The sequence below is a fragment of the Bos grunniens genome, chromosome 7 (assembly GCF_055505025.1).
Source record: "Bos grunniens cultivar Pamir isolate PY7600 chromosome 7, Bosgru_T2T1.0, whole genome shotgun sequence".
Taxonomy (NCBI): Eukaryota; Metazoa; Chordata; class Mammalia; order Artiodactyla; family Bovidae; genus Bos; species Bos grunniens.
In genome coordinates this window covers 26062408-26089519 of record NC_141171.1, presented here as the reverse complement: position 1 = coordinate 26089519, position 27112 = coordinate 26062408, and the positions used below count along the sequence as shown (strand labels likewise).

Below are 27112 nucleotides of genomic sequence, written 5' to 3'. Positions count from 1 at the left end.
AAGGGCCTGTTCCTAATCTTAAAGAATATAAACACAGCCTCTCAGCCGGCAGCCATAACTGTAAAAGGTGATCACACAACACACACATGCACACACACAGAATGAGAAAAAGGGTTAATAGAAAAATGGAGCCTTAAACTACTATCCCTTCAAACCCACCCAGCAAGCATCTGCTCACCTCTCACTTGTGAGCTTGGGAGGGCAGTTGGGCTCAGGTTAAAGACACAGGCCTGATCCTGACCTTGCAGGACCAGACTCCCTATTTGTAGTGTTTTTAAAAACACAGAAAACTCTCAAGACAGTCTGCATGTTTATCCTTGAATATTTACTGAAACTCCCTAGTTGTGTGGATGTCCCATAGAATGGGAACAGGCATAAAGGGGCATGAGCTCTGAACTGTGTGGGAGTGGTAGTCTCCTTGGTGGTTATTCTCAAGGTCATGTTTCCATGGACACTTAAGTAATGGCTTCTGGTCCCCAGCAAAAACTCCCCAGCAGTTCCAACAGCATCTGCATCCACAGATGTTTAGTGTGACATGTTGGTGTATACATTATTTGTCAGAGACATTTTAACATTTGCCTTGAAGATCCAGTTCTCAGGAGAAACAGCAGAGAGTGGAGAGAAACGGAAAAACTGGCATCCGACTCCCAGCTCTGCTAATCCTAGCATTTGGCTGTGCCTTGGTTTCTTCATTGCTCTAAAACTGGAATAGTGTTGTAGGATTCTGTTGAAAAAAGCATCTGAATGCTCCTGCATCATCAGCGTTCCTTTCCTTCTTTTTCTTGAAGGTGTCTATTCCTTTTAGAAAGGCGACACCCTAAACTCAGATGCATAAGCACAACGGAATTATGTTTATTCTATTACAAAAATCATGAAGGCATGAATAATCATCAGTGGTGTGCAGTTATTTTGGATAAACCTAGGTCAAAGAAGGAATGCTTAGGTGGTTATTCCCACGACTGTCTCTCATTTGTATTTGTACTGATGATTAGCAAGAGTTTGTATGTGTGAGGTCTCCTGGGCATATACCCAGAGAAAAACATGGTCAGAAAGGATATGTTCATCCCAATGTTCATTGAAGCACTGTTTACAACAGCCAAGACATGGAAGTGACCTCAACGTCCATTGACAGAGGAATGGATAAAGAAGATGTGGGACATATATACAGTGGAATATTGCTGGGCCATCAAAAAGAATGAAACAATGATGCCATTTGTGGCAACATGGAAGGACCTAGAGATTATCATGCTGAGTGAAGTAAGTTGAAAAGTGAAGCAAAAACATCTGTAACATCCTCTTACATGTGAAATCTAAAAAGAAATTATACAAATGAACTCATTTACAAAACAGAAACTTAAAGAATGAACTTATGGCTGTCAGGGAGGAAGGTCAACAGAGAGTCAAAGGAGAAATGAGTGTGCTATTTTAAATATAGCATACACTGCTATATTTAAAATATTAAAAGCCCATATATTTAAAATGGATAACAAATAAGGACCTACTGTATAGCACATAGAACTCTGCTCAATGTTATGCGGCAGCCTGGATGGAGGGGAGTTTTGGGGGAGAGTGGATACACATATGTATATGGCTGAGTCCCTTCACCATCCACCTGAGATTATCACACATTGTTAATTGGCTATACCCAAAGGCAATGGCACCCCACTCCAGTACTCTTGCCTGGAAAATCCCATGGACGGAGGAGCCTGGTAGGCTACAGTCCATGGGGTCGCAAAGAATTGGACACAACTGAGCGACTTCCTTTTCACTTTTCACTTTCATGCATTGGAGAAGGAAATGGCAACCCACTCCAGTGTTCTTGCCTGGAGAATCCCAGGGATGGGGGAGCCTGGTGGGCTGCCGTCTATGGGGTTGCACAGAGTCGGACACGACTGAAGCGACTTAGCAGCAGCAGCAGCATTACAAAATTAAAAGATTTTTAAAAATTATATATATGAGGTAATGGGAATCTTTTAAACTATATTCCTATGAATTTGACTGATAAGTGAACATAAAAAGCCTGAAAATTAATAAAGAAAATTGAAGAGTCATTTAGATACAAAAAGTAAACACAAGCAAAACTAAAACAAAAATATTTGAGTAATTACTGACAGGCTGACAGAAGAAGGTTGTTTTTGTGCCAGCTTCAGAGAAAACTCAGGAGAAGAGCATGATCTCTGAGAATCTTCCTCAGTGCTCCACATTAGTCAGGCCTTTGCTGCCTTTATCTGTCCCCATTCCATGCATTGCTGATGGTTCATCCCATCCACCACCACCCTGTAGCTATTGCAACATCCCAATCCTATTTTAACTTAGTCCCTTGCTGATCTACCCTAGCCCAGATTGTGTGCTTCCTTCCTATGAGGGCCCTTGATTATGTTTATTTTTTACCATTTCCTTATTGTCATATTTGTAAGCTTTGTCAAACCAACTCATGAGTCCACCTTCAGGACCAGTTGGTCAACAACAGAGAGTCAAAGGAGATATGAGTGACTTTGTTTTCTTAACATGAAAAAATGGCAAGTGAAACGAGGTACCAATGAGAGTGGGCAAGATAAAATCGGTGAAATTCCTTCAAGGTATTCTTTTTATAAAGGTCACTGGAGCACGTTCTTGCAGTAAGGCCAAAGTCTCAAGCAATACTAACTAGGCACATCCCTAAGCTTAGTCCAGAAAAACCAAAAAAACCCTTAGTTTTCTCTTACCTCTCTCCTCATGCACCTTGACCAGGGGTGTGTGAGGCCCAGTGCTACAGAACAGGTAGATAATAGTCTTACATGGTTTAGGCAAGGTAGTGAGGGAACTGGCAGATAATTTACTCCTCAACTAGGTGAATACTAGTGTAGGGAAAGAAAAGCTTTGCTCTATATTCTTATGTTTAGTTAATGGAGTCTGCAAATTAAATCACCAAAAGACAAATTAAGGAGCTTTATAGGAAAGATTTCATTTCAGTCCCAGAGAAGGGCAATGCCAAAGAATGTTCAAACTACCACACAATTGCACTCATTTCACATGCTAGCAAAGTTATGCTCAAAATTCTCTAAGCTAGGCTTCAACAGTACATAAGCCGAGAATTCCTAGATGTTCAAGCTGGATTTAGAAAAGGCAGAAGAACCAGAGATCAAATTGCCAATGTCTGCTGGATTATAGAAAAAGCAAGAGCATTCCAGAAAAACATCTACTTCTGCTTCATTAACTACGCTAAAGCCTTTGACTGTGTGGGTCACAACAAACTGTGGAAAATTCTTAAAGAGATGGGACCACCAGATGGGACCACCTTACCTGCCTCCTGTGAAACCTGTCTGCAGGTCAAGAAGCAACAATCAGAACCAGACATGGAACAATGGACTGGTTCCAAATTGGAAAAGGAGTATGTCAAGGTTGTATATGGTCACCCTGCTTAATTAACTTCTATGAAGAGTACATAATGCGAAATGCCAGACTGGATGAAGCACAAGCTGGAATCCACAGACTGCCAGAAGAATATCAATAACCTCAGATATGCAGATGACACCACCCTTGTGGCAGAGACTGAAGAGGAACTAAAGAGTCTCTTGATGAAGGTGAAAGAGGAGAGTGGAAAATCTAGATTAAAACTCAACATTCACAAAACTAAGATCATGGCATCCGGTCCCATCACTTCATGGCAAATAGAAGGGGAAACAATGGAAACAGTGACAGACTTTATTTTCATGGGCTCCAAAATCACTGCATATGGTGACTGCAGCCATGAGATTAAAAGACATTTGTTCCTTGAAAGAAAAGCTATGACAAACCTAGACAGTGTATTAAAAAGTAGAGACATTATTTGCTGACAAAAGTCCGTTTAGTTAAAGCTATGATTTTTCCAGCAGTCATGTATGGATGTGAGAGTTGTATCATAAAGAAGGCTGAGTGCCAAAGAACTGATGCTTTTGAACTGTAGTGTTGGAGAAGACTTTTTAGAGTCCCTTGGACTGCAAGGAGATCAAATCAGTCAATCCTAAAGGAGATCAACCCTAAATATTCATAGGAAGGACTGATGCTGAAGCTCCAATACTTTGGCTACCTGATCTGAAGAGCCAACTTATTAGAAAAGACCCTGATGCTGGGAAAGACTGAAGGCAGGAGGAGGAGGAGACTACAGAGGATGAGATGGCTGTATGGCATCACCGACTCAATGGACATGAGTTTGAACAAGTTCCGGGAGATGGTGAAGGACAGAGAAGCCTAGTGTGCTGCGGTTCATGGGGTTGCAAAGAGTTGGACACGACTGAGCGACTGAACAACATAGGAAAGAAGGAAAAACCTCAAAGAACTGGCTAGGCCTGAGAGTTTATATACCATTTGAACAAAGGAGTTGGGTTTTTTGGAGGTGACAAATTGTGGGAAGGTAAATATATGGGTGAAATTAATGGAAGATAAGGGTCACCTGGTAAAATCTGTTGGTACAGATTCATCTCAGCATCAACTCCCGGTCTTCAGTGATAAGAACGGTGTGGGGAGAACACCTATCTCATAGGAAATGTATGCTTTGCTTTTAGACAGAAAGGGGAAGGGTCGAGAGCCCTTCCAGCACCTGCTATTTCTCAGTTCTCTTCAGCTCAGAATAGTCAATATGCCAAAGCAGTGTATTTGGGGTGACATTTTCTGATCCCTTTCACTAGCTGCCATTATCTGTTCAGTCATTCACTCACTGTCTTTTAAGACCATTTTTCAAAGAATGATGCTGGGATCTTCTGTACCAAAATTAAATTTGGATGAGACACAAATTCAGAATACTGAGCCTACCCCCCAATCAGATGAAGTGGAGCATCTGGGGTGGTCCCAGAGTTCACAGGTTTCACAAGTTTCCAAGCAGTTTTCAGATTTTTGGTTTCCTTGTGCACAGGGCTCCTTTCATGCACAGTGAGAAATGGTTACAGCTGTGTGGCTGCTTCCTATCCATGGGCTATGAATGCCAGAGTTCACGACAACCCTCACTAACATTCTTCACTCACTCATGTTTACCTGAATGGCCCATGTAGGAATTTATGTTTTTAACCCCTGGTTGAAAGACTCGATGGACGTGAGTCTGAGTGAACTCCAGGAGTTGGTGATGGACAGGGAGGCCTGGCGTGCTGCGATTCATGGGGTTTCAAAGAGTCGGATACAACTGAGTGACTGAACTGGACTGAACTGAACTGAAAGCCTTCTGGGTTTTGTGATGAGGGAGGAGCAGCTGCCTCTGAAAAATCAGACTTGCTAAGAAACGTTTCTGGAAATCTCTTCTGCTTAGTCACTTAAGTTCAGAAAAAAATTCAAGTTAGAAATGTAGCAGCTCTAATAGGGCAGATGGCTGCTTTCAGTCTCTTGGAACTTGGGGAAAGTGTATGGCCCTTCTAAGTACACCAGAGCGCTGTCAGTGAGCGGTCCAAGAACTGATTCCTACAGCCTGGTCCTTGTTTCGTGGCTGAACAAAGGCATCAATACAAAATATCTTTATGTCACCTCTTCTACAGCTGCTGCTGAGTCATGGGGGAATTTAAGAGGCGAAACTAGGACAGTTTCCCAAGACCGTTAATTCTGACCCTTGGGAAACAGAAGTCAGGGGGGGAAATGTCACAGAAGTAAGGCAGCATTTGCTTGAAAATTAACAGTAGTCTACTTTAAGTTGATGACCCACAAAAAAACTGCTACATATGCCACATAGTCAGAGAATAGTTTAACAAACATTCTTACGTATAAGCTGACTATTATCTCTACCAAAAACATAGTGCCTAACCTTTTATTAATAATATTAACCGAAATTTTAAGCAAGATAAAAATTAGCCATAATCTTATTGCCTCAACGTAATGGTTTTTCATATTATCTCGCTTTCTACATAAATGAATTTATACACATACATATTTTATGATCAAATTACTATATTTTTGTGTCCTGCTATTTTAATAAGATTTTTTCCAATTTCATTAGTATGGGGATCCAAAATGATGAATAAATTGTATATATAAGAACCATTTTCCCAGGTGGTGCACCACTACCAAAAAAAAAGAGAGAGAGAGAGAATAATTGTTGAGGAATATAAATCTTTAACAATAATAAACAAATAACCTAGAAAGAACGTAACAGCAGGAAACCATAAAACAGTTTTTTCCATTCTTGGATCTGGGTCCTGACATTCACAACACGGTTGTTAAAAAACTTCCTGCCTTCATTCAAACCGTTTATTAAATACTCTGCAATTTACTTTCACAAACATTCCTTACTAGCTCATCACCCCCGGTTTTCACATACTTCCTATCCATATGTATTCATGAAACATATATCATACTTGGCAGAGAAAGTCAAGTGACGTCTGCATTGTTGGACTGGGCTTCAGCTGAGCATTCAACATTTTTTGAGGATTGCTGCCTGCCATAGCTATAGACAATTCTCCGGGTTTATGTGACATCACAGAGGGAATAATCTACTAGGCCATCAGCAGTGGTATTTTTATAAATGATGACACCAGTTATCCTGGGCAGGCCAAGCCAGTGAAGTACTCTAGTGCTTCAGCGATTAATGTGAGAGTATGTGTCAGAATTCTTACTCACCTGAAGTTGTTCTAAAGCATGTGGGTTTATTATCTGTATTTAAGTCTATGGCCTCTTCGGTTAAGACTTATGTGGTAGCAAATGTCAGGAGCACAAATTATACTTGCTTAGACAAAAAAGGGAACGTATAGACTTTTGTAATAAACATGTGAGGTATGACTAGTTATAGATTCTTGGATAATGTAGATGGGAACCAGGATTCTCTGTCTCTTGTCTTCTAACCCTTGGGTTCATGCTTAGGCATGTTCTTTCCCTTGCTAGATTGAGATGGACACTAGCGGTTCCACACTTACACTGTAAGCAACCCCACTGGGACAAGGACTCTTAGAGAAATCTCATCTAAGTTCTGCAGTTTACTGTCTCGGAATTTTGTGAATGAATCATTGTGACTGGGTGATGTCAAGTTGTGGATGGAAATGCTTGATTCATGGGAGCACCAGTGGAGCCTTGAGTAGGGCCAGCTGCACCCAAGTCATATATCCTGAGAGCAAAAATGGGAGATTACCCAAAGATAATTGGGATGATATTACTAAGAATAGGACTACATGGTAGAAACAGACAAAAATAGCTGTCCACTACAAATAAACATGCTGAAAACTCTCTCTGTATTTTAAGAAACTTCTTTGGTAATCCAGCAGTTAAGACTCCACACTCTCAAGGCAAGGGGCATGGGTTTGATCTCTGGTCGTGGAACTAAGATTCTACATGCTACACAGTGTGGCCAAAGAAAAAAATGCTAAAAACTTGGTCTCAAGTTTGGTCTTATGTGACTAAATTATTAACCAATAGCTTTTAAGAGAACTAAAATCCAAAAACATAGAAACTTCTATTGAAAACTGTTTTGCAAAGGGGTGTAACATACAGTATAGGGATATGGTCAGTAATATTGTAATAACTTTGTATGGGGACAGGTGGTTACTAGACTTACCATGGAGATCATTTCATAATACATGCAAGTGTCAAATCACTATGTAGTACATCTGAAACGAACATAATATTGTATGTCTATCATATTTCAATTGAAAAATAGAGTAGCAAAATCCTTGCCAAAAAAAGGAGCAAAAAATAAACACCACCAACAAAAAAGAAACCTGTTTTGTTCTAAGAACGCAGCTAGTCATTAATATTAAATGTAAATGAATGAATTTTATCTTGATAAAAAGTGGCTATGATAGGTAGAATAGTAACCCCACTATAAGTTCTCATCCTAAACCCTAGAACCCGTGAATATTATCTTACATAGAAAAAGAGACTGTGCAGATGCATCTCATGTTAAGAACCCTGAAATGGGAAGAGTATTTTGGATTACCCAGGTTGACCTAACATGATCACAGGAGTCCTTAACAGTGGAAAACCTTGGGACTTTTCCTGGTAGTCCAATGGTCCTTCCAATTCAGAGGGCCCAGGTTCCATCCCTGGTCAGGGAACTAGATCCCACATGCCGCAACAAAGATCTCGCAGGCCGTGACTAAGACCTGACACAGCCAAATACATTTAAAGAAAAACAAAACCCAAAACTGGAGAACCTTGTCTGACTATGGTCAGATGATGCATTCAGGAGGAAGGGACAGAGAAATGCAACATTACTGCTTTGAAGATGAAGATAGAGGAAGGACACCAGGAGCCAAGGAATGTGGGCAGCCTCTGCAAAATGGAAAAGGCAAGAAATGGGTTCTTTCCTAATCCAGAAGAAATGCAGACCCGCTATCACCTTGACTTTAGCCCAGGGAGACCTGTGTTGGACTTCTGACTACAGAACTGTCAGAGAGTAAATGCATGTCCTTTAAGTTGCCGCTGTGGCCATTCATTAGAGCAAGCAATAGAAAACTACAGCAGCAGCTGTTTGGGCACTTTCTCACATCCTAGGACTCAGTTTTCAAGTCATCATCAGTGCAGACCACTTGGAACACCTCAGCCAAGAACCTCATTTTGGCAGCGACATTTAATGCTCACTGAACACAGATGTGTCACCCATCATCCTAGCCTGTGCGCAGTTAGGGAAGATCAACATAATCTTCTCTAGTCAATGGATTATTAGCTTCAGTAACATATGTAAAATCCCAGGGCGATATCACAAGATGTCCCTGCACATCTTCCCCCCCAACTCTTGTGCCTGTGGAAACTGGAAGGCTTATGTTGAGATGGTGCTGCCACAAGATGCAAATATCCTGGATCCCTGAGACTCTGCTGGGGAGGAGCTCCCTGCAGAACCACTGGACTTGCAACAGATTTTGTGTGAGTGACAAATAAATGTTTACGTTTTAAACTACTGAAGTTTCCAGGTTCATTTCTATAGCCCAACCAAGTCTATCCTGCCAAGTACACCCTGCTTAGAATAAGGCAATCCCAAGAAGCAAAGAGGGTGTACCAGGTGGTTCAGTGGCAAAGAATCCACCTGCCAACGCAGGAGATGTGAGTTCGATCCCTGGGTTGGGAAGATCCCTGGAGCAGGAAATGGCAACCCACTCCAGTATTATACCTGGAAAATCCCATGGACAGAGAAGCCTAGAGGACTACAGTCCATGGGGTCGCAAAGAGTTGGATGAGATTGAACAACACACATGACAACAAAGAGGCAAGAATCCAACCTATCAAGTTTTAACATAGAAAGTACTTTCTAACTCTCTCTTATTAACCCATTAAATTATATCCTGTATGCCTCAATTTCCATGTACATACAATTGAGAGATAAGCAATTTTACATAGCACCTGAGGAAAGATTGAATATTATATAAATGACTGTGCTGTGCTTAGTCTCTCAGTCGTGTCCAACTCTTTGTGACCCCATGGCCTGTACCCGGTCAAGCTCCTCTGTCCATGGAATTCTCCAGGCAAGAATACTGGAGTGGGTTGCCATGCCCTCCTCCAGCAGATCTTCCCAACCCAGGGATCTAACTGAGGTCTCTTGCATTGCAGGCGGATTCTTTACCGTCTGAGCCACCATGGAAGCCATGTAAATGACTACTCCTTTTATTTCTGCTGTTTATATAATACAATAATGAATTTTAATTTAGAAAATAAAAATGCTTCATATTTTATTAAGAAATAGTATTTTCGGGTTTTCTTCCATTAACTGGTAATGATAATGCAAATATTATGCCTTCATGTCAAGTTTATATGATGGAAACTTGTAGTTATATGATGAAAATTGCTTTTTTCTATCAATATTTTACATTTAAGACACTTGCCAAGATACAACCTTAGTAAGACAGCATTCTTATAGCCATCAAAAGGTACAAGAGACAAAGAAAAGTAAACTCACAGCCTGTAAAGCTTTCCTAAGAGAACTGGAATGCAAAAAAAGTAAACCAAAAGCATAATCTGTTTTAAAGAGAGTAAGAGAATATTTTCCATCTAATCATCCAAGGTGATAATAGCAACTTGAGAAGAGCCAGAGATTACCCAATTTCTCTCCTTCATTTGATAGAAGAGCAAATCGAGGATTATAAAAATTAAGAAATTTATGTCTCTAGCCAATGGGAGAGATATAATAGGCCATGATTTCACTCTCCTGTAGAAGAGTCACACGTTGAATACCTCAACTTACATACACGTTGACTGTACACATCTCACAGCTTATTCAACTCTCAGACACATGGCTCTTGTGGCCCCTTCCCAGGACGGATGATTATTTGGAGGAGGGAAATACTCAAGACATACTAACAGTCTAAGCCCCACTCATTTCCCCTGGTCATGTAACTTAACAGCTCTTTAACTTGGGCCAAACCAGTTTCTCTGTTAAAACCTTAGAGGTCTACAGGGTTTTTTTTGGTTTTGATTTTTACCAAGAACTAAATGAAATAAAGTTTTTATGAAAGGTTTTAAAAATCTTAATATTTACAGAAGTATAAAAGAACATTATTCTTAAAACTGTAGTGCCAGTCATTCTAGTCTCATCTTTCACTTTCCCAAAAAACTTCAACTAAATCAGCTCAGAAATAAGTCTTAACATCATTTCTTTCTGATACATGTGGCACATCAATGTGCTTATATCCCTTTCTTAAGGTGAACTTAGAACTATAACATCAGGTTCTGATCTCAATTTTTGTAGTAGTAGAAAAATAATGTTTTGAAACACCCTCTGATATAAATTCTAGTCTCAGTAATTTAACTTTATTTTTGTTTCTCCCTTGACTTTCTTTTTGCGATTAAGAGTAAACCCTGAGACTGAGGGTTACTCCTCAGGATAGGGCAAAGTAGCAAGTGTACAGTACAAAGAACAACTGTTTAAGTGTAACATTCAAACTGAGATTTTTAAGTTCCACAGGGAGATAGTAGTTTTGAAAATCAGGCTTTCATAAGAAAGGAGAATTTTGTCAGACTTTCAAAATCATATTTTTATATATTGAGTCACATGAAATACCTAATATTTAACCAGTTTGACCTACAAAAATGGAAATCTATTATCATTCCACCTACAATGTGAATCTAAAACTCAAGCTTGAGACTTCCCTGATGGTCTAGTGGTTAAGAATCCACTTGCCTGTCCACGGCCATACCACCCTGAACGCACCCGATCTCGTCTGATCTCGGAAGCTAAGCAGGGTCGGGCCTGGTTAGTACTTGGATGGGAGAATCCACCTGCCAGCACTGTTTACGATAGCCAGCACATGGAAGCAACCTAGACGTCCATTGACAGATGAATAGATAGAAAAGATGTGCTACATACATACAATGGAATATTATTCAGCCCCAAAAAGGGATGGATTTGAGTCAGTTATAGTGAGGGGGATGAACCTAGAGCCTGTTATATAGAATGAAGCAAGAGCCAGAGGAGTCTGCCCTTTGAGAGAACCCATCCTTACTGGACAGAAGAGCACTTGCCAGGCATCACACATACATGCCATTAAGGAAATACACAAGTTATTTTGTGTCCTGACCTGGGGTAAGGGGTGAGGTGCAGAAGAGCTGAGAGCAGAAGAGGTCTAGGGTTGGTATAAGGAGATGGCATTAAGATCTAGAGAAGATGGGGTATGTCAGAGATTAGGGCCTCCGGTGTCCAGTTACAAAGCAACATCTAAAAAGCAGGTGAAACCAGACATAGTTCAACAGACACCCATCAGCAAAAGACAGGGGCAGACCACAGCAGGACTACACAAGCGTGAGGCATCTTTCTGTCAATCTCTGGCAGTACAGTGCTTGAACTACCTGTGGCAGATTCATTTTGATATTTGGCAAAACTAATACAATTATGTAAAGTTTAAAAATAAAATAAAATAAAATAAAAAAAGAAAATTATAAGAGAAGGTGGGTGAAAAGACCCCAGAGCTGAGTAACTGAAATACTGTTGGGATAGAAAGAGACTTTTAAACTGCAAGGACATAGTCACCTTGAGTGAGCAAATTCAAGTTCACCTTTTCCCCTGCAACCAAGGAAAATAAGAAACCAATAGAAAGAAGAAATCAATTAAATTTTGAGGTATGCCACACTAATTAGATAAACATGTATTTGGAAGTGGTTTGCATTTAGGAAACAATTTTTTTTCTATTTTTAACCTTTGCAACTTTAAATTTGCTACCTAATTTGAAGTCTTTGTGTCCTTAGTATATAATGGTCCCAATTTCTACAGCTATAAAGGCTATAAAGTTAAACAATTTGCCTATTGTCACTGGTTAGTTAAGGAAAGAACTAGAAGCAACACTTGTATTTTCTGACACCTGCTGCTGCTAAGTCGCTTCAGTCATGTCCGACTCTGTGCGATCCCATAGACGGCAGCCCATCAGGCTCCACCATCCCTGGGATTCTCCAGGCAAGAACACTGGAGTGGGTTGCCACTTCCTTCTCCAATGCATGAAAGTGAAAAGTGAAAGTGAAGTCGCTCAGTCATGTCCGACTCTGTGCGACGCCATGGACTGCAGCCTACCAGGCTCCTCCGTCCATGGGATTTTCCAGGCAAAAGTACTGGAGTGGGTTGCCATTGCCTTCTCCATTCTGACACCTGGTCTGTTTTTAATAAAGAGAAATTTTTTGTTTTCGTGGCAAAATGCTAAGACAACAATGTACTGAAATTTACTGAACTACTTGGTAAATGGCTTTTTAAGAAGTTTTCTGGTCAAGATAGAGAAATAGAAAAGTTCAGAGCCTGATAGTTACATATACTTTTTCACTTCTTAGAGAAGATCAGAATCTCAATTCAACTCTGTTTTGTTGTTGTTGTTGTTTTTTTTTTGCCTCTCCTACAAAAAAGCATCACTACCAGAATCAAAATTTCAGTGTTTTCAAAATGTGTTCGTTTTAATTTGGCACAGTTTCCTCATTTCCTCTGTGTCTGCCAAGTCAAGAGCCTGTGTGAAAGAGACATATGTCAAATTTACAACAAGTCAGAGGGAGTGCCCATAAGATGAAAATAATCAGAAATGTGTTACAAGGAAAAGTCGATCTTCCTAAGTCTCCAAAGCTTCAAAATCGTCTCGGGTCTGCATCTTCTGCCTGAGGTTAGGGGCTGGAGAGACCCTCCCTGCCTTGTTTGTACATCTGCAAAATGATATATGCCTTTTTGGCTTTCCAGGTGATGTATGATGCAATCCTCTACCTTCAAACTGGATTATTGTATACCCACTCCCTCAAAGTCTTTGGTATGCCCACTAACAGAAAATGCAGAGGCTCAGCAGGCAAGAACGGGTGGCACCACTTTATACAGGCTTCCTAAATAATCACAAAACATTCATGTTTGAATGGAACCAATGCTCTGTCTTTCTCAGATCTGTTGGTTAATGTATCCATCTTTATTAGAGAGCGATTGATGTAGAATGAGGCAGTAGAAAAGGAAACTTCCAGCTGCGCTTCTGAATGGTTGGGTGTGTGATTGGGAAATCCAGACAATAATAAGCTCCCAGGGTTGAACTAGTAATTGTTTGGAACCGAATAACTATACAGTTTCAATAGTTGTGCGTAGCACAACTCCTCCAACCATTCCCATTGTTTTCCTATTGCATTACACATGGCGAGTTCTTTTCCCAGGCAGGACATACAAGAAAGGGGGTATCTAGCAGTGAACAGTGGACCACTGACTGTCCTGATCACAGTATTTCACATGACCCCATACACAGGCTAATAGCAGTGTTCTGCCAAAGTTTAACCCATAGGGAATAGACCTTTGAGATTGTTTAAAAGTGGCTGGCTGTGAGAGAGAAGCCTATTTCCTTTCCTGGAGCTTAATTTAGCTGGAAAATAAAGATAGGCGGAATGTGAGCTTCCTGTAGCTTTATGCGTTGTATAATTTTATTAGACAGAAACAAACTTGTCATCAATGACTTATGCTAGTCAACTGAAATATTTATTTTTATGTAAAATGTGACTTTCAAGCTGTATATGGCACATCATCCAATAAGAACACAGAATAGCTCCCGACAGTTTCCCTTCAGAGTCAGCTCTGTCACCAGACTGAGGAGCAGAGACCACTTTCTTAAATTTCACAAGGCATACCCTGAGTCATACAACACTGCTAGGAGTCCCAACATTTGTAGAGCGCTGCTGCAGGCCATGTAACAGTGCAAGCTCTGTCTCAGTTCCCAGGGAGTTCACATGCCAGAGGAGGGATCAGAGATTTAGAGGGACAAACACGAACAGTAACCGACATGTGCTGGTGGCTGTTGAAAACCATGCTACTGTATAAATTTGGGAAGTACTCACAATTCTGGACCTGTTATCACTTGTTTATAATCCAAATGGACCCTAAATCTATGCCGTCTTCTATAAACTGACCAGGGGGAACCAAAGCAGAACATAATGTATTCCTCTCAGCACTGTAAATTGATGTGCTCCATAATTTATATGTATTTATTAATAGAGATATATAGAGACTTTTTTTCTTCTAGATCCACAGAGGGGATGATAACATACAGTAAAATTGAGAAAGACAGGAAATGAATACCAGTTACCTATTTTTGCCTTATTTTAAGCCCTTTTTAGGAACTTCCCTCAGATGGTAAAGAATCCCCCTGCAATGCAAGAGACCTGGGTTCTGTCCTTGGGTTGGGAAGATCCCCTGGAGGAGGGCATGGCAACCCACTCCAGTATTCTTGCCTGCAGAATTCCCATGGACAGAGAAGCCTGGCCAGACTACAGTCCATGGGGTTGTAAAGAGTTGGACACAAATGAGCGACTAAGTACAGTACAGCTATTTGAAAGAGGAGAGTGAAAAAGTTGGCTTAAAGCTCAACATTCAAAAAATGAAGATCATGGCATCTGGTCTCATTACTTCATGGGAAATACATGGGTAAACAGTGGAAACAGTGTCAGACGTTATTTTTTGGGGCTCCAAAATCACTGCAGATGGGGATTGCAGCCATGAAATTAAAAGGTGCTTACTCTTTGGAAGGAAAGTTATGACCAAACTAGACAGCATATTCAAAAGCAGAGACATTACTTTGCCAACAAAGGTCCGTCTAGTCAAGGCTATGGTTTTTCCAGTGATCATGTATGGATGTGAGAGTTGGACTGTGAAGAAAGCTGAGCGCCAAAGTATTGATGCTTTTGAACTGTGGTGTTGGAGAAGACTCTCGAGAGTCCCTTGGACTGCAAGGAGATCCAACCAGTCCATCCTAAAGGAGATCAGTCCTGGGTGTTCATTGGAAGGACTGATGCTGAAGCTGAAACTCCAATATTTTGGCCACCTCATGCGAAGAGTTGATTCATTGGAAAAGACTGATGCTGGGAGGGATTGAAGGCAGGAGAAGAAGGGGATGACAGAGGATGAGATGGCTGGATGGCATCACCGACTCGATGGACATGGGTTTGGGTAAACTCTGGGAGTTGGTGATGGACAGGGAGGCCTGGCGTGCTGCAATTCATGGGGTCACGAAGAGTTGGATACGACTGAGGGACTGAACTGAACTGACCCACTTAGTTACCCCCCACCTCAACCTCTCAACAAAAATGTTTTTGTGAGGAAACAGTATCCAGCAGGAAATGTCACTGACCTGAGACAGTCTTCGGGCTGTTCTTTCAGGAGCCTCCTTTTGAAGTGTAAATCGCACATCCTCCTTACCAGCATAAAACAATGGTTTATAAAGCTGTTTTCCTATCGTCTCCAGTGCAGATAAGCTCCTGGGTTTAGGGGGGAAAAAAATAAGTGGTATTTTACTTTTTTCTTTTTACTGAAGTACAGTTGATTTACAATGTTAATTTCTGCTATACAGCAAAGTGATTCAGTTATACATATGTATACATTCTTCTTAAAATTCTTTCCATTATGATTTATTGTAGGATATTTAATATAGTTCTCTGAGGTATACAGTAGGACCTTGTTGTTTCCTTTGCTCTTGTAAGTGTGGTTTAAAGGTGATACTAAAAAGATTTTGAGGTGGATGAAACTGGAGCCTATTATACAGAGTGAAGTAAGCCAGAAGGAAAAACATAAATACAGTATACTAACGCACATATATGGAATTTAGAAAGATGGTAACAATAACCCGGTGTACGAGACAGCAAAAGAGACACTGATGTATAGAGCAGTCTTATGGACTCTGTGGGAGAGGGAGAGGGTGGGAAGATTTGGGAGAATGGCAATGAAACATGTAAAATATCATGTAGGAAACGAGTTGCCAGTCCAGGTTCGATGCATGATGCTGGATGCTTGGGGCTGGTGCACTGGGATGGCCCAGAGGGATGGTATGGGGAGGGAGGAGGGAGGAGGGTTCGGGATGGGGAACACATGTATACCTGTGGCGGATTCATTTTGATATTTGGCAAAACTAATACAATTATGTAAAGTTTAAAAATAAAATAAAATTGGAAGAATAAAAAAAAAATAAATAAATAAATTCCATAAAAAAATAAAAATAAAAAAAAAAATAAAAAGATTTTGAAACATAAGCATCCCAGGAAGCGAAGGGCTTCTTCATTTATAGATGTCACTGGAGAAAACTAGCTCTTAGGTCATGAAAGGCTTCTTGAAAGGCATGTGGGCAGTCTGTCTCTTATCTTAATGGTTTCTCCTCTTATCTTCAGCTCTCAGTGAGCTCCAGATGCTTTCAGTGGGACCTCCTAAGGTTTGCTACATGGTTCCATGTAACCAGATCTACTTCCAACCATAGAAGAACCACAGCCAGCTCCAGGTTGCCCTTCCTGACACTCTGTTACTTAGACCAAGGTAGTGTTTTAAATTTAACACTGCAGCCAAACTCTGCTTGTAGCCCTGATCAATACCAGGTTCCATCCTCATAAGCTAAACGGCCCAAATGTTCTCTCATGCTATAATAACAGCTCGCTGTGGTTGGTTAGCAGCAGATGGGGTGTTGTGTTTTGTTCATGAACTTTCTAGAGACCACATGATGCAAGGATAAGATCAGTGTTTTTAAGAGTTAAAACAGGTATAACTTTGAATCCCAGTTTAGTAAATTTCCTTCCAAGACCTGGGGTAATTCTGTAAAAGCAGATGTAATGATGCTGATGGTACTGATCACGAAAATGAAGCCCAAAGAAGCTAAAACAGGACACACAGTGAGTAAATAGCCCAGAGAGAATTCAAATGCAGATGCCACTTCACTGTGTTTCCTTCAAAACTGGGTCTTTACCTCACTGGGGCATGAATGCTCCACTTGTTTGGATTAATATCTGTTATAAACCTGCATTTACCTCTTTACTGTTGGCCTCCTTAGTGACTAAGTATTTCTACATCTTGAGGCCTCTTTGACCACAAAAGGGAAAGAAAACTTCGTAAGGGCACTGGAAAAGAGATTTTCCGGTTCACTTCTACCTAGACTGCTGCTTTCTGTTAGGGATGTGAGTGACAGCAGATTTTTTAAACCCCAGCTGTAGTTACTGTGGTTAAATCTGATGTGGAGATTAAGCCTTTTTTGGAGACTTTTAAAGCACATGACTTTAGACTCCCTGGAGAAACAGAGGAAGGGCTCTTAGAAGAATTTTCTCCTAGACAAGTCTGTAGATCTCAGGAGCTGTTAACAAGGATAGTAGGCCTTTTAGATTGAGATCTACTGTCAACTTCCTGAGACAAAACCAGATGAATTGCCTAAAGACTTGACAGAATTATAGGAGATTTACGTGGTTCACCATAATAGCACATGTTCTGGAAGGAAAAATGAAGTTTAGAGGCTTGGTAAGACATCATTCCTGATTGCCTGACTTACCCTAGGTGGAGGAAAAATGGAAAAGCCATTAAGAATGGGTTGAGGGGACACATGCAAAAATCTGAGTTTATTTTGACCTCTATTTGATGGTGTGTTTGTATGAATGTGGATACAGGGATAAGAGTTTAAAATAATTGGAGGAGGGGGTAGAATTATTATATCTTGATAAATGTTCCCAAACTAAAATAACTGCTTCTTGGAAATTGTAGCAGATATAATGAGTAGCAGGGAAGATTGATCTGGTGATAATGAATGTCATGGAGGAAACAAGTTTCACATGTTTTGGATCTGGAGCGCTGATTGGTTCAGGATGTTTATAATTGGAAAAACTCACATCTCACTTAATAAATCTTGCCTTAGAGAGCCAGAGATAGAAATTTCCTCTACACTCTCTCTCTTGACTAGTGTTGTGCTTACTTGCTCAGTCATGTCTGACTTTTTATGACCCCATGGACAGTGGCCTGCCAGGCTCCTCTGTCCACAGGGATTCTCCAGGCAAGAATAGTGGAGTGGGTTGCCATGCTCTCCTCCAGGGGATCTTCCCAACCTAGGGAGCAAACCCTAGTCTCCTGCATTACAGGCAGATTCTATACCATCTGAGCCACCAGGGAAGCCCAGCTCTATAATTTATGTAAAAATTGAGGGCCAAATGTATTTTAGAAAGGAGAATTTTTCAAACTTGAAAGATAATTCAAACAGGGTTGGGATAATAATCCATACTCAAAAATATTATTTACATTGAATGGGATGTATAAATACTAAAAATAGCTTCCTATTAGTTCAGATCAGATTTTGCTGCCAAATGAACTCAGATCAGGTCAGATCAGATTTTGCCACCAGATAAACTTTGAAAACTTTCATTTTCTAGAGATTTTAGGATTTTGGAAATAGAGCTATAGGATTATGAAACTATACAAATGAAAACTTCTACTTGACCCTGCTGCTAAACAGAAACATCAAATGATTTACAGGAAGATGGTGAACATTGATTTGAGGAATATGCTTAGAAACAGTAGCGAGACAGTAATAATGATATAGTTAATATTTCTTGCACAGTTATTATGTGCCAGGCATTATTATAAGACTTTAGCATGAATTAAGTCATGTAAGTCTCTTATAATTTGATGAGATATTATGTTGATATATTGATAGACCTAGTCACAGATGAAGAAACTGAAGCACAAAAAGTTTTGCCCTGCAGAGCACACAGAGCAATTGATCAGAGGGACCCTAATCTTAACACAGAACAGTCCCTTCTTGCAATATTTATACTTCAATTTTGTTCTACACAAAGACAGTTTTTATATGTCATATTCATCTTCCTCTTACCAATAGGAAACAAAGGGGTGTACTTTTTATTTTAATGTACTATAATATTTCTCAAGATGCTTGCCTTCATCATGAAATGTCTTTTACATTCTGGCATTTGTAATTCTTTATCTTGAAACTGAGCCAATTAACAGATTATTGACACAAACAAGTTTAGTGTAAATAATAAAAAAGAATTAAGCATTTACATTTTTCCTTGAGAGAGGAGACTGGTCTCTGGCCACTGTTTTATCCACAAGGCCCCACTTAAGAGGTTTCTGTATAATAGCTACTTTATTAGATGAATAAATGAGTTCAAATCTCCAAAATCTCCCAAAACAAGTGATGTTGCTGCTGCTGCTAAGTCGCTTCAGTCGTGTCCGACTCTGTGCGACCCCATAGACGGCAGCCCACCAGGCTCCCCCGTCCCTGGGATTCTCCAGGCAAGAACACTGGAGCGGGTTGCCATTTCCTTCTCCAATGCATGAAAGTGAAAAGTGAAAGTGAAGCTGCTCAGTCGTGCCGACTCTTATCGACCCCATGAACTGCAGCCTATCAGGCTTCTCCGTCCATGGGATTTTCCAGGCAAGAGGACTGGAGTGGGGTGCCATTGCCTCCTCCCCCAAAACAAGTGAGTCCCAGTCAAATACTAATTTGTATCATTCCATTTATTTGCATTTTCTCTTTGTTGATGTTAATTTATTAGAATTTGAGATAAAAATTTTATATTGATTGGTTTTTGTATCCTGGAGTAGGAAATGGATGGGAGGTTAACCACTTTGCATTTGGCCAAATGTTTTATTTTAGCTGGGCTCCCCTGACTCCTGGCCACGCTGATATGCATGTGTATTTACAGTGTAAATACATGGAATGTGTGACACATCCTGATAGCATCAGGCTCACCAGCAGCCCCTGGGAAATGATGTTGCCCAACCAGTCTCACCACTCCAAACACTGGATTGCTACAGGCAGGTGCTTCCACCTGATTCCCAGGCCTCTCTGACAGTATCTGAAGAGCTCTTTGACTCAGAACTTTGTCAAGATGAAAGGATTGGGAATGCCAGAAACCATCTTATAAGCCATACTATCTACAATTCTCTAAATTTACCTTGAGCAGACTGCAGTTTCTCATATTAACTACCTATCCTATTCATTAAGGAATTTGTGGATGAAAAAACCCCTCCCTCATCCTGTGCATATTTTGCACCATTGCCATTCTGCTTTGCACAGTCCTACTTCCAGACTTAAACGCTAGAATCACTCCCTTTTTTTCAGGGCTTCTACACTCACACAGACAATTCTCCGTCTAGCTGCAGTCATTCAAAGTTCTCTCTCAAAGCAAAAGTATTTTCATTGAGGTTGACAACAGATTCTACTTTGCTATTGTAGACAACAGTTCTGGCTCTTTAGAGAGTTCCATTATTCCAAATCATCCTCTGCAAAATTGCCCAGTAACGGCTCATTCTTATAGCTTTGCCCTCTGCTACACTGCCATGCTAAGTCTCCCTTGCCCTCCTCCTTTTGTTCCTCTGTACTTCTATCAATTCTATTCTGCAGGGGTTGGATGGGCTATTTTGACAGAATGCAGCTTTCAAGGGGGGTAAGTCCAGACGAAGGACTCCCCACTGAAAAGTAGTCATTTACCCTATTTTTTCCTATGTCACATTACCTACTTCTTCTCTGGACATTCTTGGACCACAAAGATATATGCATACACATGCAGAGATACACACTGGCACTCCTATATGGCCCCTGCTGAGAGATGATAATTCAAGGATTTAAGTTGTCCTATTGGCGATGGCACCCCACTCCAGTACTCTTGCCTGGAAAATCCCATGGACAGAGGAGCCAGGTAGGCTGCAGTTCATGGGGTTGCTAAGAGTTGGACATGACTGAGCAACTTCACTTTCACTTTTCACTTTCATGCATTGGAGAAGGAAATGGCAACCCACTCCAGTGTTCTTGCCTGGAGAATCCCAGGGACGGGGGAGCCTGGTGGGCTGCCGTCTATGGGGTCCCACAGAGTCGGACACGACTGAAGTGACTTACCTTACCTTACCATTGGCTTTACAAGCATTTATTAAACCAGCCTTTAACACAACATCAATTTTAAGAATTTATTTTTCAATTTTTAAAATTGAAATTCCTGCTTTCCTTACTTTCTCCATATGGGAGATTCATATCCATATACAAGTATGTAATTTTGTGGTTTATCATCAACAGAATTCATAAATTCTAGAAAGCTTGAAAAAGCTAAAGATGTGCTAACCATGCTATTTCTGCTCACCTTTTGGCTATTTTTCTATTAACAAAGGATTGACAAGTAGTTTGCGGGGATATTAATTAATTGAGGAGATACTAACTGCCTCCAGTTTGATACAAGATCTGGCACTTACTACACACACGCTACTGAGACATACAGTAGAATGGGCTGTTATACCAGGTATAAGAATCTTGTATGAGAGAACTGGACCACGAAGGCTGAGCACCAAAGAATTGGTGTTTTCAAATTGTGGTGCTGGAGAAGACTCTTGAGAGTCCCTTGGGCAGCAAGGAAATCAAACCAATCCATCCTAAAGAAAATTAACCCTGACTATTCATTGGAAGGACTGAAGCTGTAGCTCCAATACTTTGACCACCTGATGTGAAGAGCCAACTCATTGGAAAAGACCTTGATGCTGGGACAGATTAAAGGCAGGAGGAGAAGGGGATAACAAAGGACAAGATGGTTGGATGGCATCAGTGACTCAACGGTCATGAGTTCGAACAAGCTCTGGGAGAGGGTGAAGGACAGGGAAGCCTGGAGTGTTGCAGTGCCTGGGATTTCAAACAGTCAGACACAACTTAGTGACTGAACAACAACAAGGAGCTTAAATGCTGGCTTGTAAACTAACAACACATTAAGTCCCAAAATAGTTTAGAATATATGCCCAGAATTCCAAAGTCCCTAATATAATCATAGAGTTCTAAAGTCAGGACAATTTTTCATTGATTATATACATTGCCATTTTTGTCTTACAAATGAAGAGGCTGAAAAAAGAGATGCTGATTTGTTCAAGATTTTAGGAAATTACCACCATGTAGGGCAGGTCCGGAAACCCTTCCCCCTCTCTTTGCATCTTTTGGTAGCTGCCCTCTTTTTCTATATTGAATCATGTAATTTACTTGTTGGCTCTTATTCATTATTAATGTATCCAAGAGTATATTTTAGAATGTACAAACATGCTTTTTACCTCATGATGTATATGTTAATAGTAGACATTTTAGAAATGTTGACATTCCTAACATTAAAAATCACTATGTATTTAAAAGTACATACCGCTAAAAACATTTCTTACTGACTTAGATTTTAAAGTCTCTCCAAATGATAAACAAATATCAAAGCCAAATTTGAACCTAAACTAATTCTGCCTGAGTTCTTTAGCCAAAAAATATTTAATTTCCCTAATAACAAAAAGTCACTGTAAATAACTTCTTTATATTTTTCAAAACTAATACACTGCATCCACAACAACCAGTTTCTTATTCTGCTAAAATTTGAACACTGGTGTGGATATTACTAGTTGTTTCCCATAAATTTTATTTTTATGATTTGCTTTATCTTAAGCTGTGGTTCATATGGTAAAGAATCTGCCTGCAATGCAGGAGACCTGGATTCGATCCCTGAGAAGATCCAGGAAGAGCCCCTGAAGAAGGAAAGAGCTACCCACTCCAGTATTCTTGCCTGGAGAATTCCATGGACAGAGGAGTCTGCTGGGCTATAGTCCATGGGGTTGCAAAGAAATGGACACAACTGAGCGACCAACACTTTTCACTAAGCTGTCTTCCAGACAGTAATTATTTAATTCATTGACACTGTTACTAGGGAAATAACTGCAATATGAAACTCATAATAATTGGGAAAGGTCTTTATTTCCTCATTATTCATTCATTCATTTGCTTGTCTGCCTAACTTGCTTTCTCTTCTGTCAGAAAATCACTGTCATAATTGTGTTGCTTTAAATGCACTACAATGTTAGAAGCTTAAACATCAGTTGAATAGCCCATCCACTGGTTCAGAGATGAGCTTGCAATCTAATATGAGCCAGTGAGGGATATTTGCTGAGGCTTATGGGAAAGAAAAGCTTCCTATTTTTCTGTGTTATTATAGGTAGACACTCTCTTTGACATTAGATGGAAAGAATGAGGGCTATCCCTGGGAGACAGTAGTAATCATCTGGCTACCAGGCTTGGGAAGAAACTGACAAAGAAAGGACAGAGAGGCCAAAGGGCCTCCCGTTGCATTTTGGGGACTACTAGTTCAAATTTTGCCTGAAACCAGTCCTATCTCAATATATTCTTTTTATTTACTTAAGCCAGTTAGAACTGGGCTTTGAGGGTTTTTTTTTTTGCAACAAAAGCAGGACTGAATGTCATACTACTATTGCATTTGTGTGACAGTTTTATTCACTATGGCAGACATTATTGGTCACCTACACAAAAGTCACTATTTTTCCTTAACAGATTCCCAATTTATTAGTATTTTAGGCAGATAATGTGTTTTAAGGGTCTTCCGCATCCATCCTAGAATCTCAATGTTTATTAGTCTTAACAAATCATGGGGATTCTATATCCTTGTCAAGGACTGCTTTAGGAATGTGATTACGATCAGATCTGTTATGGGCATCATGGGAGATTTCCTAATGCTTGAAAAGATAAAACTTTCTTTGTCTTCCAACTTTTACACGATGCCCTGTAAGGAACAGCCACCTTGCATATAGGGAGAAATCAGAGAATTCAGGAGAAGCCGACCTGGCTTCCCTGAGCCACAGAATGAGCTAACCTTGGAATTCCCCAGATTTAACCTTACATGCAGTAATAAACTCCCCATTGTTTAAGTTTCTGAGAGTCACAGGTCTGTTATTTGGAGCTGAAATCACTCTGGCTGATACATTCACAGACAATATTGATTCATTGAGGCTAATCTCAAGTAAAAATCACCGTACATGATTGATTAAATCCAACCTCTTTAAAAAAATGGATACTTTTACAATTTTAGGCATACTTCCTCATTTGAAGGTTCAGCTTAAAGCAGTTTAAAGACTTGAAGTGATCAATTCATACATAATACAGATTAGATAATTTCTATATCTCAAACCAGAGACAAATGAGAACTTGGCCAGCTGAACACTAACGTATCACTAAGTTTTTGTTTATCCAGGTGGTTAGAACCAGAGACACTGGGAGGGTCATCTTGGAGGGCTGCCAGAACAAATGCCCATGAGTCTTAATGGCAATCCTGTTGCCAATTCCTAGGATTCCTACCATCTTAACATTTTTCAGATCAGAAATTAAGAACAGATGAAAACAAAAAGAGACACCTGGCTTGTTTTATTCCTGTAAGGCCAGGAATATCACGTAAGCAATTGAGAAGTACTCAGAAAATGCCCCCATGGAGATGTTGCGATCCCAGATAAGGGGGGTGTGCTAAAGGGACAAGGCTTGTGTGGACTTACATGAATGCCTGACAGCAGAGGTGGGGAGGGGTGATGAAGCTGGACAGTGGCCAACATATTTCTGGTCCTGTATAAGGATTCTAGGGTTTCTCCAGTGGCTCAAATGGTGAAGCATCTGCCCGCAACCCAGTAGACCAGGGTTCAATCCCTGGGTCGGGAAGATCCCCTGGGAGGGGTAGGAAATGGAAACCCACTCCAGTATTCTTGCTTGGAGAATTTCATAGACAGAGAAGCCTGGTGGGCTACAGCCACAAAGAGTTAGACATGACCGAGTGACTAACACACATATAAGGCTTCTAGTGGCATCAGTCATAATTACAGAAACTAAACATAAACATTGCCTCTGCTCTGTTGTGATTGCTAAACAAATGCTTAGTAAAATGACATAAAGTAAGAGCTCTGTAAATGTTCATTTATTCCCCACTTCCTTTTTTACTCCCCTCTTTTCTTCCTTTTCCAAGTATAGAGGAGGGGGCTATGGAAAAAAAAAAGTGAATCATAATTATGGAAGTTCTTTGACATCTCTAAAAATTATAAATATTATTTTTTTCAAAATTTATGCACAATATATCCAAAATATATACAAAACTTTCCAGGATCAGAATGGAAGCATTTTGCTAAGTGTTTCATTAGTCTCTTAGAAAATTTTTTGTGCTTCTCTAAAGTGCCTTGGGTTTAAGCCCAACCTGAAAATAACTCCTTTACCATTAGCTTTGATAATGTTTCCAAGGCATATAATTTACATGACAGCATAGGTAACTAATGGGAAAACATCTATGAATTTGCATCAAATATCAGAAGATTTCTTAAATAAAGAATAGTTTGTTTGAGTTCCCTCTTCGGGAATTTCTCCATCACTGTTGAATTATCTTTGGTAATTTCAAGATGAAATTACATCTTAAAATTTAAAAAAAAATAAAATCAAGCTGATAAAATTGCAGTGACATTCCACTGGGAGAAGGAATTGAAAGAATCATGCTCCCTGGGCTGTCCTCAGGAACAGGGCATTTTTATGCTGCCAATTTAGTTCAGCAGAGACACCCCTGGTCCCCACCCACCCGAGTCAGTTAATGTTAACTGTTAACAACTCACGATTGTCTTACTACTTTGAAATTTAAACTAACACCAGCTGCATAAAATAAAAGTGAAAGAAAGAGTTTATGAAAGTAAAGGTAGATATGATTACCTGTATAGGAGGTAAGACTAATAAGCAGTATTTGTTCCTGTGAGCTATTCCTCTCAACTGTACAAGGGCCTCCCCGCTTTGACATTTTTGTATCCATTTCAACTCTGCTATTGCTTCTCATGCACTCAAACCACTTTCAGGTTTCCTTTCCAAAAATATACTCTTTACTTGGTCTTAGTTGAATCCCATAGATTCCAGCTCAGATGTGCCACTATAAAGCCCATTTGTATCATCTGATAAGCAGTCCCCACCAGCTTCTTAGGTCCTTTTGTCCATAAAGGACTAAAACTGAGGAACAAGTCATAGAGCTTGGAAAAGTCCTTGATAAAATAGTATCCCATAGAGATTTTAAAAATAATTTTTAATGAAGAATAGTAAGGCCATGGAGGTGAAGGATGTTGCAGGAGTGTGTTGCCTGACCTCATGGAGACAATTAGACAATTAAGCATCATTTAGAGGTTTGAATAGACAGGGCTTTGTGACAAGGTGAATAGAAGAGCATGGGAGTCAAGGAGAAATATAAGGTAACTCTCAGATTTCTGACTTTAGCAGGCAGATGCATGATGATGCCATTTTACTCAGCTAGAAAATACTGGAAGGAAATCAATTTTGAATGTTAGTGAGTTCAAGTTGGGATATATTTTATCTGAGATGTTTATGAGAGGTCTCAAGGGAGGAGTCTAGGTGCCAGAGCTCTGGTTTGACCTAACATTGTAAATTTGGGCATCATTCCCACAAATAGTTTACAGCCATGGCCACAAGGAGTAAATGAAACCATCTATAGACAGAAGAAAGTTTAAGGCCAGGAATGTAAGGATCTCCCTGCAATAATTGTGCTGAGGAGGAGCCCATAGAATGAGGCTAAAGGAGTATTCAGAAAGTTTGGAAGGAAACCGAGCATCATATTATAGAAGAGAAGGTGTTTGAAGAGGGACTGTCGACAATGGCAAATGTTCAGAGGTCGTTCAAGATGAACACTGAATCATGTCCACTGAATCTGGTGACATTAGTAACCTCGGCAAAGCCAAGTTGAGGACTGTCACTAAATGCAAAAAGTTAGAATGCAATGGGTTAACAGGAGGAAGGTGTGTGGAAAGGGAAGAGAGTAGAGACAACCCTTCAGAGACACACATCTGTGAAGGGTCATACAGTGGACGCGCAACACTGAAGAGGCTTCAAATAGTGAAGAGATTTTATTTCCTTTTCAAGTTAATAGCAACTGAGTTTATTTAAATGCTGCTTGCTTGGAGCCAGTAAAAAAGTGAACATTTACAAAGAGGAGGCACCAACAATGGAATAAGATTCCATAGGATGCAGGAGAGTCTGGAATCCAGACCTCTATCCCTTGGGAAACCCCGAGTTTCCCTCAGTTGAGACCAAGTTGACTGGCTAAGCAGCTTCTGGGCCCCTCTCATGGATAGATTTTTCCTCATTACTCACCAGATATCCCCCTGGGGTGGAGGAGGAGGATATTTGAT

At 40.2% G+C, this 27112-nt stretch overlaps 1 protein-coding gene across 50 annotated transcripts in view; it reads right to left on the bottom strand.

Annotated features, from left to right (window-relative positions):
* The window catches only part of LOC147368940 (uncharacterized), a 509652-nt gene that overhangs the window by 383068 nt on the left and 99472 nt on the right, over positions 1–27112 (bottom strand). For 48 of the 50 annotated variants that reach the window (XR_015166956.1, XR_015166931.1, XR_015166960.1 and 45 more), the window contains one exon: positions 15477–15603. Coding sequence is in view for 2 of the 50 variants with exons in the window: in XM_086410506.1 (XP_086266632.1) it covers positions 15477–15603 (127 nt within the window). In the remaining 48 variants the exon portion in view is untranslated. Of the gene's footprint in view, positions 1–7483; positions 7536–15476; positions 15604–27112 lie in introns of all 50 variants that reach the window. The other 2 variants (XR_015166955.1, XR_015166961.1) reach the window with 1 other exon arrangement.